The 15981-nt window shown below is 38.6% G+C and overlaps 1 protein-coding gene across 2 annotated transcripts; it reads left to right on the top strand.

Annotated features, from left to right (window-relative positions):
- The first annotated feature begins 12002 nt into the window (after positions 1 to 12002).
- Positions 12003 to 12878, top strand: LOC133842073 (transcription initiation factor TFIID subunit 7-like). 2 transcript variants are annotated; one of them, XM_062274987.1, is made up of 3 exons: positions 12003 to 12285; positions 12341 to 12469; positions 12530 to 12878. In XM_062274987.1, exons 1-3 carry the CDS (start codon positions 12187 to 12189, stop codon positions 12863 to 12865), a joined length of 564 nt encoding a protein of 187 aa, XP_062130971.1. In that variant the 5' UTR covers positions 12003 to 12186; the 3' UTR covers positions 12866 to 12878. The 2 variants fall into 2 exon arrangements, with proteins under 2 accessions (XP_062130971.1, XP_062130970.1); XM_062274986.1 differs by having other exon boundaries at positions 12019 to 12285; positions 12341 to 12878.
- Positions 12879 to 15981: the final 3103 nt, after the last annotated feature.

Here is a 15981-nt window from a genome sequence, read left to right as displayed (position 1 = left end):
TCTTGGCCTGAAAGTTGGGAAACTATCGATCCTTGCCCTTGGTTAATACTCGTACTCGTAGAAGAGAACTGTAAGTAATTTGTGTGAGCCAGCAGCTGTTCCAAATGATAACTACTTGTAAAAGAAGCGGAATACTGATTTCAATTAAGAGTTCCGAGATTAAATAAGCAGCCTTTTCCCCTTTTGTTTCCGTGCTCAACATTTTCGAGGTACTTGATGCGAGTAGTTGGCATTTGGTCTATGTACTCGTCCTTTGGTTATTTATTATATTTTATGCCAATAAGCGCATTTAGCTAAATTGCTTTTCTGTAACTAGAAGTTCTCTTTTCCACTTCAGCAGTATCTACGGCACTGAGTGCGCTTTGGTGCGCTCTTAAAGTTGCCAATTTTGCTTTAGATACACACGAATATACCACACAGCAAAACACACAGCACACTTTTACGACTTGAAATTGTGGAGCTTCACATATGGAGTCTAGTATTGTGTATGTGCTAGAGTACAGACGCGCTACAATACATACAGTTATGCTCGCACTTGGAACATTTTTACAATTTTCTCAAACATGGCACATTTCATACTTACGCTTCGGCTTTAATTGCTGACCTACACACAAAGTGACTAATTTTGTTCATGCATAACATACTTAGACTGCAGCGAGGGTGGCTCGATGAGTACTTAATCAATTGCGAAAGGAGTTGATCAAGAAGTTAATTTAAATTCTGTTGACTCTTTCAGCTACTACCTATATAATTATAGAATATGCTAGGTAAAAAAGTGTCATTCATTATCATTGTTATTGAAAATATGCATTGAAAATGAAGTAAATAATTATGAGCTGCATTTTAATACCAGGAATCGGGTCTTAATTGTTTTGGGTCTAAATTGGTTTAGCTGTCAATATGGTATATTTTGTACTCTATGGTATATTTTCAATATATTACAATATCGATATACCAAATATAGCCTTCTGTTTGTTACTTTGTTGTATATTTTCGATATATGTATTTGTAGAATATAGTTTTGTTGAAAATGGTTATCGCACAGTCGTGCATACTCGCCTATAGCTTTGTTTATAATTTTAAAATTGTATATAAAACTTTAAAATTAATTTTGTTGCAGAAATTATAGCATTATATCAACATAAAATATCACATCGTAATCATTCTTTATATTACCATTACCATAAATATTGCATTTGAATAAATTAAATTTGTTTTTGATTTTAAATAATATCATTTTGGTTATTTATACTTACAAAATTATACAATTTATGTTAAATTGCCTTAAGGTTTGAAAATTGTCATTTTATGCGACTTAAATATTTATGTATTTGTTTGAAGTCCACTATTTTAAATTTAAAAATAGCATAATATTAATAACTTTAAAGAATCTTGTAGTTAACAATATTAAATTAACAATTGTAAATTCTTAAAAAATTATAAATTAATAATGAAAAATTTAAAACTCATAATTAAAACATATTTGTTTTGCATACCTCAAGATATACTTGGTACTTGCAATTATTTAAAATTGCATCTTTGAGCTACCCTCGTTACTATATGATTTGTGTCTCTGTAAATTTGTGAAGCTCGCTCAGCCCACTTTCATAATTTTGGGTAGCAGACGCCTGCGGTGCAGAGGCAGCAGCAGCAGTGCGTGTTGGCGATGGGCAACTGGGAGGCGAAAAGGCGGTTTGGTTCATAAGTATGAGGATGAGGAGGCAGACTGCTGCTAAAAATAGAGGGAGGCGACTGGAGATGGTTACAGAGTGGGTTAAAGGGTGGGGGGGTTGGTGTTGGGCAAACCGAATGAAATGCATTCTTGCATTTCAAGACAATTTGCGAAATTGCAACGCTTGATGCTTCCACGTGCATTGCATCTGTTTTTTGCTCGGTGTTTTTATGGCAAGTCAACAATGTGGCCAAGATACGAATGAGAACAACAACTACAACAACAGCAACAACAATAACGGGCAAGTACAAGATAAAAACAACGACAACGACAGACGGCAACAAATAAGAAGAACTAGAGCTGATGTAGCTGGCGAGGCGAATGTGTATGGGGTTAGCGCATGGGTTAGGGTGAGGATAAGGATTTGAGGTTGGGGTTGGGGTTGGGTTAGGGGACTTGGCGAAACTAAAGTAAAATAAAGTAAAGTAAACGAAGGACAGGCAACTCAGCTTTCAGCTTTCAACGATGACAACTAGTGTAAATGATTACGACGTGTTCACGGAATTCTATACATCCTGCAGGGCAGCGCCATAAGTGTCAGGAACAGAACTGGATTCAATTCTTTATGGCGTTGTTATCGAGCCAATGGCAGTTACCCAGTTTGCTAGTTGCCACTAGCCAGTTAGCAGTTCTTCCCTCCCCCACTTTGGGGGAACGGACAGGGAAAGCTTTGGCTTTAAATGAAAAATGATCACATTAAACTTGCAGAGAACTGAAGCAAGAAACAAAATAGCAAAGCGTATTTCAACTAGTTGGTTAAATGAAATATTTATATTATCGTATATAATATTATTACACCCATCCACCCACACCCAAAGCGAGAGCGAGAGAGAGAGAGGGAGAGAAGGCAGACGGATATGGGGCAAATACACACACACGAGTTGTAGTAATTAACATCCAATTTCCAAGTAAAGTTGTCAAGTTAACAATGAAGTTTTGTGCCACACACACACACACACACACACAGACACAACAGGAGCTGGAGCATAGAAGGCGAAGCCAGAACAGTTCAACAACTAGACGGAGGTCGGGTTTGATTAAGGTATAAATAATTTATGCTGGTTTTGTTATGCTGCATGGCATCATTCAGTAGTTGGATGTGTGGCCCGGGGACGCCTGTAAGCCTTAAGCATTGTCAACTTTATGACATTCCAGCTGCTGTGTCTCCTTTATGGCTTGCTTATGCACACACACACATACATACACACACACACATCCTCGACTACATATTCATCAAAGTTGTTGTGCAGTTGGGAGCATGTCTTCTTAAATATGACTGCTGCACAACAATCTTGTAAGTGTGTGTGTGTGAGTGCCCTAAACACGTTGCTAGTTCAAATTCTACTTAGGTGCTTCTACTGCCTCTGCTGCTGCTGCTGTTGCAAGCGCCCAGAAGTTGCATGCGGAAAAGCAATTAAAACTTCTCGACTTCGGAAATGTTCTTTCATATTTCATGATGTCTTTTCCTCAATAATGATACTCATTCCCCGATTGTACATGTCAAAACACTTTCCTTCGTCACCTAATCTTATGAGCAACTTGCTAGCAAACACTTCAAGGTCCTCATTAATAATCCAACACAGTTGTGAAATGTGTTCAAATTCAAAAATATAATTTTACGTTAGTTTCCGAAAATCCTTGACATAAGCGTAAAAGCTTATCATTTTCAAAAATGTTTTGATCCTGTCGACTTATAAGTATAATTAACAAAATATTTAACGAGGTACATTTTGTGCATTTGCACTAATTATTACATTCGGTTTGTAAGGATTAGCTCAGATTATAAGATTATATAAGCCACGAGGTCATCTAAGGATTGCACATTTCGAACACTTTTATCAGATGAAAAAAAAGTAATCTGCAGTTGAGTGACCTCGAATGTGAGATAATCACCACTCGCTTTCATCTTAAAATAAACGAAATAAATATACCAAAAAATATACCAAAGGCTATATATGGTATACTGATATACCATTACATATACCATAAAGTAAGCAACTAAGATTTGATAGGTGAAGTGACTAAAAGTCATATAAAATTGTTTTTTCAATAACGTATAAGATTTCTAAAATATATATACTTTATGGGGTCGGAGATGTTACATACGTTTTATTTAGTGAACAAATTATAAAACCCTTACACCAAATATGCAGCGAATAAATACTAAAATGTAGATCGCGAAATAAGAATAAAGTTTTCCATATTAATTAAATCACTAATGCAAATTCAAAAGTTCTTGGAAGAAGCAAAAGCTACATGTTAGATCCTAACTTTTGTTCCCAACTTCTGTGAATGACAAACTAGCCAAACACCTAATACAAAAAAAGTTTCTCTGAACTTTATCAGAGATTGATAATTTCATTAATTTAATTTAATTTTATTTTGTTCTCATTGACGCAATTTAAGTTTCAATGTGAAGTGGATTAAATTACGCTTTTGCTAATTTGACTTAATTGTATTTTAAAACAATTTATTCATACTTATGTAGACACGTTGGCGAGTTTGAAATTGCATTAATCTTCAAATAAATCGAATGCAGTTAAATTTAAAGCACTTTGCAGCAGTAAAAACTAGTATAAATATCATATAATTATTTGCCCCCTGGGAAAATTGACCATAATTTTGTTGTGCGTTGCAAAATTTACGATGCGAATAATGGATAAACTGTTGAGTGGTGATTTTCAGCGCTTGGAAGGGGAAATGGCAGCGAAAAAAAAATTGATGCTCATTTCTCTATTTTGGCATATTTGTTAAGTGAAGAAACTTGTTCGGTGCACTCCTTGGAAGGTAACTTTGATCACAACATTGAATTTAATGGCAACCACTTAGGGCGTAATATTCGCCATATGAGTGTGAGTGTTGGGTGTTAGGAGTATGAGTGGGAGGACGAATACCCGTATCTACTCGTAACATTTGGCTAATGGAACCTTCGAGCGAACGCTTGCTGTTTGCCCTCCATCACGGCTATAAAACGACAGCAATAACAGGTTGGCATACCAAACCCAAAACCAGCCACACAGACCCCAAACAGCTCCCAGTTGCCACCCATGTGTAATATTTTGCAGGTGAGCCAATGCCAAAGCTAACGCCAAAGCCCCGAAAAAAGGGTTGTAAGAATGCGACGAAGCCCCCCGAGGCAACGTTTAAATATTCGTAGAAAATATGCAAATTTGTCGTTGCAGCCACGCCCACCTCCTCCCACTTACCGCCTAATGCAGCAAATTGCATTTCAAATAAGGTAATTTTACACATGCACAGAGATATAACTATATATACATAGAGCGAGAGAGATAGAGAGAGAGAGAGAGCTCTAGCCTGGGGCAACCAAAATGTATTTCGGTTCGAATAGCACAGATAAAATTCATCGCAGTGTTTGCAGTTGGTTTCAGAGGAATAGAGGAGGCGAACGATGACGACACGAAGTTGGACAACTGGTAAGCCTGTCAGGCTGAATAATCATGACCATCAATCAGACGGTCAGTGGGTGCCCTGCACACCTCATTAGGCTAATCCCACAATTGCGCACGGACGCACAGACGGACAGACGGACACTCGAGCTCCTGCTCCTGCTCTGGCTGCTGCTCCTGCTCTGGCTCCTGTTACAAGTGAGTCGCATGAATCGGAAGCATTAGAGTAAAGGGGTAACGCAATTTCCCATGCGCTTAATAATATTTCATTATTACGAGTTGACTTGTGGCTGGGCATTTCAAATTGGCTGAGTGACTGTCTGCCCAAAACTGGGAGCGAAGATTGATCGTCAACTCTGTTAATTATCAGCCGAATTATCTGCAATGCACACTTGGCCTTTGCCCTGACCACACAAACAGTTAGTCAGTCAGACAGACAGACAGACAGACAGACAGACAAAGAGATAGCAAAGGTCAAAACTGTTCCCACACAAAAACTGTTCCCAGTTTTCCCAAGCGCAGACTCCGAGACTCGCTCGCTGCAGAAACGAGCACAGCATCCACACTCTTCAGAATGTGGCACACATAACTGTGCCCCCCAACTGGTAACAGTTCAGTGTGGCGATGCTATCGCAATGAACATGTTGTACTTGCCACCGCCGCTCGCCAACAGGTTGCAAGGCGCTGAAAAGTACGTAATTATCGAAGAGCCCTGCGAAACACTTGGTGAAAATGTTCTGCTTAAGATGCTTCCCGACTTAATTGACCCATAAATGCAGAAGTTGAGTGGTCAGAAGTACTACGATGCAGTAGAGACAGGCTTTTAATTTCTGACTTGCTGATTTCGGGTTTTCAGTATTCAGTTTTATGTACAAGCTTCCTTTCGACGTGTTTCAAATTGGTTTTCGCTTGAATCCCCATCAGTAACATCCGAACGTAATAGATAAAGTTATTGTTATAGTTTGCATGCACTGAAATTGATAACAATTGCTTATAAACAATTAATCAAAATGGTTTCTAGCAATTTCACAAAGTTTTTCACTTTGCCAAGCTCTTTTCTAGTTTAATCAAAAAGTTTTGTTGTTCTCTTTTTTGTGTGATTTTATCATGGATTATTTAAATTGGTTGTTGGTTGATTTTATTTGAGGAGTCATGCAAATATATAGAACTTTTGCATATATTATATGATTATGCATTGATCCAGAGAGAGTTATTTAAGTTTTACGACTCTCAACGTGCAAAATATTAACTTTATTTTATGTTTGCCGATTGCGTAGGCAAAGCTAGTTAAATATTCGCATATTTTTCGTGTTTACTGAACCGATTTTATTATTCCCATAACCATCCCAAAACATGCTATCGCAATTAAAAATACATCTCAATATTGTTAGATTCGCAGCAAATATGAATGATTTTATTCACCATTTGTATTTGTAGTTACATCTATTATTAATTTTCAATGTGTGTGTGCTCTTTAAATACACGCATTCTATAATAAACAATTTATCGCATTATTAACTATGGAAATTCGAATGGCTAAATGCCATGTCAATGACTCAGTTATGCGTGTCTCTTCAAATGTACTATAGGAGTACAAAAGTCGGCTTAAATTCGGCAATTTGACGGCTAATTAAATGAAATGCGAAGTGGACTGCAATTAAGGCAATTTCGGATTTTTGCTGCCCAAACGCGTGAAAGCCATAAAGCAAAAAGCAAGAGCAAAAAGGAAAATGGCAGACGGGAAAAGGCAGAAGGCAGAAGACAGAAAGCAAATGGAAAAGCTACTTCAATCGCTGGCACAATCAGAATCACAGATTTGTCCTAATCTCTTTGCTTTATCCTGCGTAGTAATAACTACTCGTACTTCTTGGCTTCAGTTTTGGCTTTTCCGCCTTTTTTCTTTGTGATGTACCCTGTACTCGCAAGTGTGTTAACTGAGGGGTATGCACAGCCTTCAATTTGTATTAATTTAATTCGCAGGGTAGTCACACACAAGGCCAGACTCACAACACGGTCTTTTGCCTTGCGTGACAGCTCATGTCTTGTTTATCTAAATCATCCGACTGTGTAAATGCCAAGCCTCGCATCCTGCCGTTGCTCTCCTCTATCCTCACTCCTCTGTTCCTTTGGCTGTGCTCGCACTCGAGAAGCGTGCGCCTGTCGGCATATGGCAATGAGCGGTGAATGACTCGTCGACTCTTCGCTGTGCAGCCCGTGAAGCTATGCAAAAATCTGTCAAACGTCACTTTGGCAACAATGCTGCTGCTGCTGCTGTGGCTGCTGCTGTTGCTGGTAGCTAGTGCTATGTTGAAGTGGATCTCGGTGCTCGTCACTTGCTACTTGGTACTCGGTTCTCTTGGCTGGGGTAATTACGGTTAGTACACAGCATCGTTGCACAATTTTGTAGCGAATGAGCAGTTGGCCTTGTTACTTGACTTGTTTGTGCAACATTTGACCTATCTACGGAGCGTGTGTTGCTTCTTTTGTCTACCACATTCCGCTATGCTATGCAACCTAAATCGGAAATTGATCAGAAATGCACAACAAACAGAGGAAACTTTACCCACAACGTTTCAGCGTTACGACAGTAGCGGACTAAGAGCTGTGAAGGTAGTTCGGGAAATTTAAATTAAATTCTAGTTAAGCGAAGTTATGGCAAACTACTTTTTTTTTTGCCATCACATTATGATGTTTTATTTTGTTGTGGTCTCTTTTTGATTTATAAATTTAGTGCGCCCCTGGGCTGATGTATCGCTATTTATCGGAAATTGCTTCAACTTGAGACAATGCCATCATATTGATGGCATTCTTTTTTGCCACAGTCAGCTAGCCCGAAGCCACGAATATAAGGATATAAGTTTATATAGTATGTAGAGAAGAGAGAGGCGGGCGTAAAAAAAATGAACGAGGAGACAAAACGAATATTACAAACTTTGTGAGCATCGCGGCACGTGCTTCGTGTTAAGGCAATCGAGAAAGTTTTGCGCGCTCGCACAATTTTTCGGGGGCTTCCCCCGGAACAAGACCAGAAGCTAAATAGCCAGCGGCTAAATTGACAGCTGTCTATGTAAACATGTGTAGAGTGAGAGTGTGAGAGAGCATCGTGGCAAAGCGATTATCACTATCGATACGTTCAGATTACTGGAAAATGACTGTCACATAGTTATGAAGTAAGTATTATATCAGAATCCGATTAAATGCGCTCTTGTCAGCGAGTTATTATGATGAGTTACACTTGAAATATGTTTAACTAGATTGAGTTACCAACTTTTACTACATTTGTTATGCGTGTGATATACTGTGTGTGTGTGTAATACCTGTGCTCAAATGCCGTTTAAACGCGCGTTTTCTCTCAAGGCTTTTGGGCAATTTCGTTGCGCTTTCTTCGTAATGATTCCCCAGTGTCTCTTTGCGCCGCAGGAAGCAAGCCAAATCAAATAATGGCCGGCGTTTAACAGTGCGTATGTATAGCTTGCCGCATGCCACATGCCGCATGCCACATGTGCCTCGTGTGTGACGCATACGCATTTGACTTTTGGGGATTACAGAGCTCAGCTTTTGACTAAGCTGCTTCCTGTTCTTGTTTTTGTTATTCTTGCTGCTTAGATCAGAGACAACGGGTCATAAAATGGGATCTAGGAAATCATCTCAGTTTGATTTGTGTTACACGATTATGATTTGTATTTCGAACTGTGCGCGCTTCTCTCACTTGCCTCGCCTCGTTAATCTTGATGCCATTTTACTTTATGGCCAGAGCGATTGCCGTGTTAACGCGATTGGACTGGCACAGTGGTATAAAATTTATATTCGGACTGTCGGAAACTAGCATCATGCTTCGGTTGAATTCTAAAGAGAGAAACAATCAATAATTAAAGTAAATAACTTTGTTGTGCTGCTCTGTGTAAACTTGCCAGCAATTTATTTCCCAATTCGCTTTTCAATTTCCCCCATCAATATTAAAATACCGTTTTCGTATGGCAGACAAACAACGGAAATTTGGTAAGTTAAATATTTAGTACCTTGTAGATTCAGTTCAGTTGAAGAAAATGTCGAAAGCTAATTACGGAATTCAGTTAACAGGCGATTTTATCAACGACTTTAAGCTAAGGAATCATAAGCACGAGTGCACTCAATTGAAGCTGTCTTACGAACAATTCTAGCTACAAATTCCTTGGTGTATTCACTGCATTCACCGCACACTTACACTCGCACTCACACCCACAATCGCAACCACACACTCGCACAATCAGAGACTAACGCTTACATTCACAATCACATTCAATTTTCGTCTATTCGGTGCTACTGTGCCGTGGGATCAATAAACCGAGCAGCGCTCGTGTGAAATGCTCCAAGCAATAAAGGCATCAAATGTTTGCTTACACATACGAGTATACTCGTTCATGAATAACACACTCACACACACTCACACACACACACACACACATCCGCATGTTTTCCTTTGTAGACTCGTAGTAGAAAAAAGAAAATATTTAGGTCCATCGTTTGTATGCAAATGCGGAGAACTGAAACGTGGCAAACCAGTCAAAATAAAAAAAATACAGAAAAGGGAAAGAAAAGAGCTGAGCAATTTGTGCAACGATGCCATTTCCATATAAATCTTCAATAATTTCTATTATTATGCATAATTGAAATTGATTTTGTTCTCAAATTGGAACACACGTCCTTCCTCCAACCGCCAATATTGGCAATTGGTCAGCTGGTCAGTCTGTAAATCCAAAATCCGGATACAGGAAACTTGCCAACATCTTGAAAAGATATGAGGAGGCAGAGGAAGGAGAGAAGGGAGGCGACCAGTGATAGATGACAGCTCCATTGAGTCAAGGAACAGCTGGCTGTTGTGTGTAGAGCTTGTTAGCCTGATTGATATTTAGCCGCAGGCTACCTGTAATCAAATGCCTTCTACACCACATTTTGCCGAGATTCCTTAAAGCAAGCAAACAGCAAAAAACAGAGGCATTAAAGCATCAGCAGCGGCATTAGCATTAGCGAAAATTTGTGAGAAGTTTTCATTTGTCAATTGCGGGCTGAAGGCAACGTCTATCCCGTTTCCTGTCCACTTGCCGCTGAGTGGCAACTTTTCAATATACGGAATGCGGCAGGCTACTTTACGACCACCGGGAAAATCCCCATGGCTGGCGCCATTGGCCTCATTCTGTCGGCAAATAATAGCAATCAAATGCCAGGGCTTCCCAACTGCCGTATACCGTATAGCGCATTTCGTATTCTATATATTTCGTATTCAAATGCTACTGCAAATTTAATAACAAATATAAATCATTTCCAGAGCTGACAGCTAAAGCACGCCCACATCCCAGTTCGCTCTCTTCTCTTTGTTTCTCTCTCTCTCTCTCTGCGTTTCTTTAGCTATCTATCTGGTCTCCATCTCGGCTTTCTCACCTCAAGTGTGCGGATGTGGGCTGCGGGACATTTGGCACTGCGTCCAAGACGGACGCACTAATGGCAGTGGCAGACACCAATAAGAGGCAATTTCTCATCTCGCCAGCTACACTTGAAGTGTTTGTTGCCCTGAAGAAGAGTGGAGATGGAGAAGGTGGCGGGGGGAATGTGTGTAAGTATTTTGGACGCCCCGAGGGGCGGACCAAAGTTCTCTTGCTGTCGTGTTAATTTTTTATCACTTTGAAATTAAAAAACAACACTTGGGAGTGGAATGGAGTGGAGTGGCGTGTCGTCCTTGTTGTCCTTTTTGGCCAGGCGGCTCCTGTCGCCACTGTTTCTTTTATTCTTTTTCAGTTTCTTTTTTTTTTTTTTGTAGCTAGACAGCGACTTGAGGCAACTTGTTCTGTTGTTGCTCTCCAGGGTCTGGGTCTGGATCTGGGTTTGGGCAAACATAAATAATTAACTTAATGCCATGTTGCCCATAAATTAGGCATGCCTGTCTCTCTGCATTTGACCAAAGGCCTCTCTCCGTGTTTGTACCGACAATACTTTGATTAACAGTCAACCACAAGTATTCCGATGCGGATGCGGAGACTGGATGCCTTCTACAAAGGCTGCCTTCTCGATTGCGGCCTATTTGCTATAGCCAATGCAATGCCAAATGCAATTTCAAGCAAATCAATTGAAAACACAAATCGCAATTGCCTTTCACTCAACTGCTTTCTCTCCCTTTCACCCTCTTTCTCTTAGTCTCTCCCTCTGTTTTGCTCTTTTCGCCCCTCAGCAACATTGTCCTTCTCCTCTTCATGGTAGCCATTCAATGGAGTTGAGATTTGTTTTGCATTGACCGCAAATTTCAATACAGTTTTGCGGCCAGCGTACAATTGTCGACCCCTTGCCAAGCTTCCCCTTCACAGTGGGTTAAAGTGGCAAAAATACTCTTTAAAAAAAATATTTTAAAGTTATGGGCAATGCATAAAATATACAATAGCTGTAATTTAAACAGATTTTTATTTTGATTAAGAACTCAAATCAAATGGGAATACATACATACATACATATATTCATTTTTGTTTATCGTCATTAATAATGATTAGTGTTGAGTAGTTTTTAAAAAGATCATAACTAATCATATTTTTAAAAACTACTCAACACTAATCAATATTAATGAAGAAAGTTTCTGAGATGATCGGAATGGTGCTATCCATAATAGATACTCATTAATATAGATTAATTTTGAAAAAACCTGAAAGGATTGCAACATTCTGATCGTTTCAGGAGATTTCTTCTCTAGCAATTAAGAATAATATCTAACATCATTTACATACCGCAACGATAATCATCTTTTACAGTCTCTGTTTTAATATCATATACATCTATTAAACAATTCAATTTACGAATAACTTTCGTCTCGCATTAATTCGTACATTATTTCAAAATTAACAAACAAGCCAAAAATCAGTACATTAAATGTCATGTATGTATGTTATTGACGTGACACTTGCCGATAACTGAAGGTCAGACGTTAATCAACACTTTTGCAATTAAGCTGTCAAAGCTGTCAAAAGTTTTCAGATTGTCGTCAGCATTAATACGTCTTGGGTTGGGGTCAAAAATTGAGCAGAAAATATGTTGGCGAATAATTACCAGAATTCGGAGCCGAGCTGTAGTGATGAAGAGACGAATGAAGTGGAATTGGAGGAACAGTTTATTATACGTTTTCCCGAAGTAAGTTGAATGCAAAATAAGAATGAAATTGAAATGAAATTTTTGCTTTTGGCAGGATATTGCTAAAAGTATACATGAAGCAATTACTGCTGGAAAAGTGAGCAATAAACTGTCATTACATTTAGATCTTGACTTTCGTTCGGCCATCGTCTTTGCGAACAACGAGATTTTACAGGGAAAATTGGTGCGATTACCGACAATTGTCGATAGCTATAAGACAACCGATAATGTGAATTTCTATAAGGTGGCCAACATAAGTGAAATGTTGATCTGCAATCGCGAGACAACGCAGCCTAGCAAGGAGGTAAGAATCGCCGGAGTGGAGCATATTGACGAGGAGAACGTTTTGCCACATGGCCTCACACCGCCGACAAGAAATATTCGTAAACGTTATCGCAAACATCACAAGAAGAAGTCGAAGAGCAACAAGCTATCAGAGCAGGAGACTCTTCACATGGTCAAGCGATTGATACGTGCCGATAAGGCAGCTATAAATGTCGACTTACATTTTAGTTCCGACAATGGCGATTCGGATGAAGAAGAATCCGAAAATGACTTTCAAGAAGTTAACACAGCATAAATAATAACTCACATTATATATCAACCAATGGAAATAAATATAATATGTGCTATCTGAAGAAGTTAACTATAATTTGTTGGGATTTGAATAATACCTAATTATATTAACCAATAAATACTATATAGATCCAAATTCTGATGATTTACAAATTGTATTAAATCTATGTTACTTCTATTACCAAACAGCTGGGAAAATGTTGCCCTAAAAAAAAACAATATATAACAAAACAGCTTTAGATAACATACCAATTTGAGCTCTATTACATTAAGCTACAGTAGAGCGTGCTAGACTGTGTGATACTCGCTGTCCATTTTCAATAAAAGCAAAACTGTATGTATATAAAAAAAGAAGCTATATTTTATGTATCAACATACTATTAGATTGAAAATATACCATATTCTTGAGTTTACAATTGTGTATAACATATAGCAATCTATATTGGTTCTTGTTATGATAATTGTTTCAATACTATTGAAATATTATTGCTTCTGCTTATGATTTTCAATTTGTTTTTGGAAATAGTTTCATTTTCTTATTGATTCTCTCTCACAAAAATAGTTTAGACCTATTTAAAGATATGTTAATTTAAATATATGAATATAATAGACTAAAAGCTATATTTTTTGTATCAACATAGTACTATATTCAAAATATAACAATATATGTATGTTGGTATCTAACAATATATATTGATTCTTTTTTTTATAATTAACTTTCAATTTGTTTTTGGAAATTTCGTTCAATTTTCTTAATGATTCTCTCTCACAGGAATAGTTTCGACTTATTTAACGATTTGTTATTTTAGATATATGAATATGCGATCGGGTTTATCTGATTTTAACCTATGGAACACACTGTGGCAGTGCCACAATCGTATATGCGGTTGAATCGGCATTAAAGATTTGTGTTGTGGCTTTGCAATGGCGCCAACGAGGTGCCTTGTACCTCGGGTGTGTGCGGTTCCCACTTTGTAATACTATTGTGTAGTTGTTGTTCTATTACAACTGTTGTTTTTGTAGTTGGTGCTGTGGTGGTGGCGGTTGCAGCTCTTGTTGTTGTTGGCACTGCAGGTGCTGCATTGGTTGTGTTTGTTCAGCTGTGTGTCAATTAACTGCAGGGTCGACCTAATTGTGTTGACGCCATTCGTTTAATCAAAGTTTAACGCCTGCACTTTGCGGCCTAATTGAAAACGCAAATTTTGGACAGATTGCAACTGGTTAAGTTTTGATATTGCACTTTGAGTAGTGTGGCATGTCTGTCACGTCTCTCGTTCGTCTGCCCCCCTCTCCTCGTCTTCTTAGATGTCATCTGCAGCTCATCTGAAGCTGCGTCTGATGGAGAAGCAGATGCAGATGTACATAGAAGCTGATGCTGATGATAATGATGATGATGATGACGCTGTCCCTGACCCAGATTGTGTCCACTTTTTTTTGGGGGGAGAAATAGGGGTAACAAGTTGAGAAAGTAGATTTTAATGAGATGCTTTGCAAATTTCGTGTTAGGGCGCAGCAATTTCCTTAAATTGCTAAAAGGAACTTCTGGAAAATGTTGCTCGTTTTGGCCTCATTAGCCTATTCATTGCCCAACGTCAATTAAATTGTTTAAACAATTTTCATTGAATGCATGTGTTTGTACTGCTCTTGTGGCTCTGTCTAACGTATAAGCGTTACTTGCAACACGAAAAGGCGCTGCCACCAAATTAATGAATATTTATGCGGGCACGTAAGTTCGTTATGCACTGGCAAGTGGCTACACTGAGCGAAATTTGTGGAAAGTTTGGTTATGAATTACCAAAGTAAATGTTGTGTTTTATAAAAGAAATATTATAAAGAACTTTTGTAATGTAATCTAATTTTTAGTGCACTCAATTTAGTTTGAATTTTGTTCAGTGTATGCAAAGTTACTCGCAGCAGCGACCTCTTGACATCTCACTGACCTCGTAAACCCTTGATACGCCTCCTGTCACCCATCACACCAGCTGTCGAGAACATAAACTTTCGTTGTCGTTGACGATGCTCCACTCCGCCCTCCCTCCCCTTCTGCACCCCCAAGCAAACCCCATCCTCCATTCTTGTTGCAACCTCCCACGTTCTTTAGGTAGTCTGTGTGCGCCGGGCAACTTTGCATATGATTACACGAAATTTGCATCACATTATTTTGTGTCTGATGTTGGTCCTGGACATGAACATGGACCTGAACTTCAACCAGGTTGTGCTCTCTACGCTGTGCCTCGTCCAAACTAACCCAACACCAGCTGAGAGTCGCAAACACGTGGCGCAGCATACAAATGAAGCCTGCAATATTTATTACTCGAGACCATCGCAACCGGGCTTAAGTAGTGGCAACTGTTTGCCATGCAGATAAATTGTTTATTTCGATGGACGAACCCAGATGAAGATGGGCGATAGAGTTTGGCGATGGATATAGAGATGGAGCAGCAGTTGAAGCTAAGTCAGATGTTGATGCTGCTGGCAGCAAATCGCCACAATTGATTGACTTCACGTTGCTTCGACTGTTGCTCAAACTGTTTTATTACCACGATCCCACGCAGTCAACGCATCGAAATGAATACTTCGATGAGCTGGAGAAATGCCTTTGATATGTTCGCTTTAAATTACGAGAATTCACTTTGCTCCTCAGCAGTTTATTATACGAGTACATCGTGCATCAATTGCCGCTGCCCCAGCTGTGAATTCAATTTTGTTTTCAACTACTACTATTTTAGCTTTAGAGTGGAGAAATATGTGGAAGTAACTTTGAGCAAGAGTGAAAATAACAATTGAATAAATAAATATTTATAAAAGCGAATGATAGATGGATTCTTAGGAATATTAGATTTATATTTGAAGAGGAATGAAATATTGATATTTGTAAATGCAAATAAAATTTAACTTTCTAAAAGCTTTGAGGATTTTTCGAACTTGAAACCATAATTCAAGATAGAAATATTATTGAAACTGAAACTATAGATTGAAAGTTTCCTCAACCAGAATTACCAGATTACAAAATTCATAAAACCCAAAAAAAACCGGATTGAAGAATTCTTGACACAAAATTTCGGTCATCAATTCATAATTTCCAAAAATTCTTTCCTTAAGATCCAAAAGCTCTGAAAT

Source organism: Drosophila sulfurigaster, chromosome 3 (genome assembly GCF_023558435.1).
Source record: "Drosophila sulfurigaster albostrigata strain 15112-1811.04 chromosome 3, ASM2355843v2, whole genome shotgun sequence".
Classification (NCBI taxonomy): Eukaryota; Metazoa; Arthropoda; class Insecta; order Diptera; family Drosophilidae; genus Drosophila; species Drosophila sulfurigaster.
This window is presented reverse-complemented; position numbering and strand designations above follow the sequence as displayed.

Coding starts and splice junctions, on each gene's coding strand:
- LOC133842073 (XM_062274986.1), top strand. CDS start 12,187: ATGTTGGCGAATAATTACCAGAATTCGGAGCCGAGCTGTAGTGATGAA. Junction 12,286..12,340: donor TTATTATACGTTTTCCCGAA/GTAAGTTGAATG, acceptor TGCTTTTGGCAG/GATATTGCTAAAAGTATACA.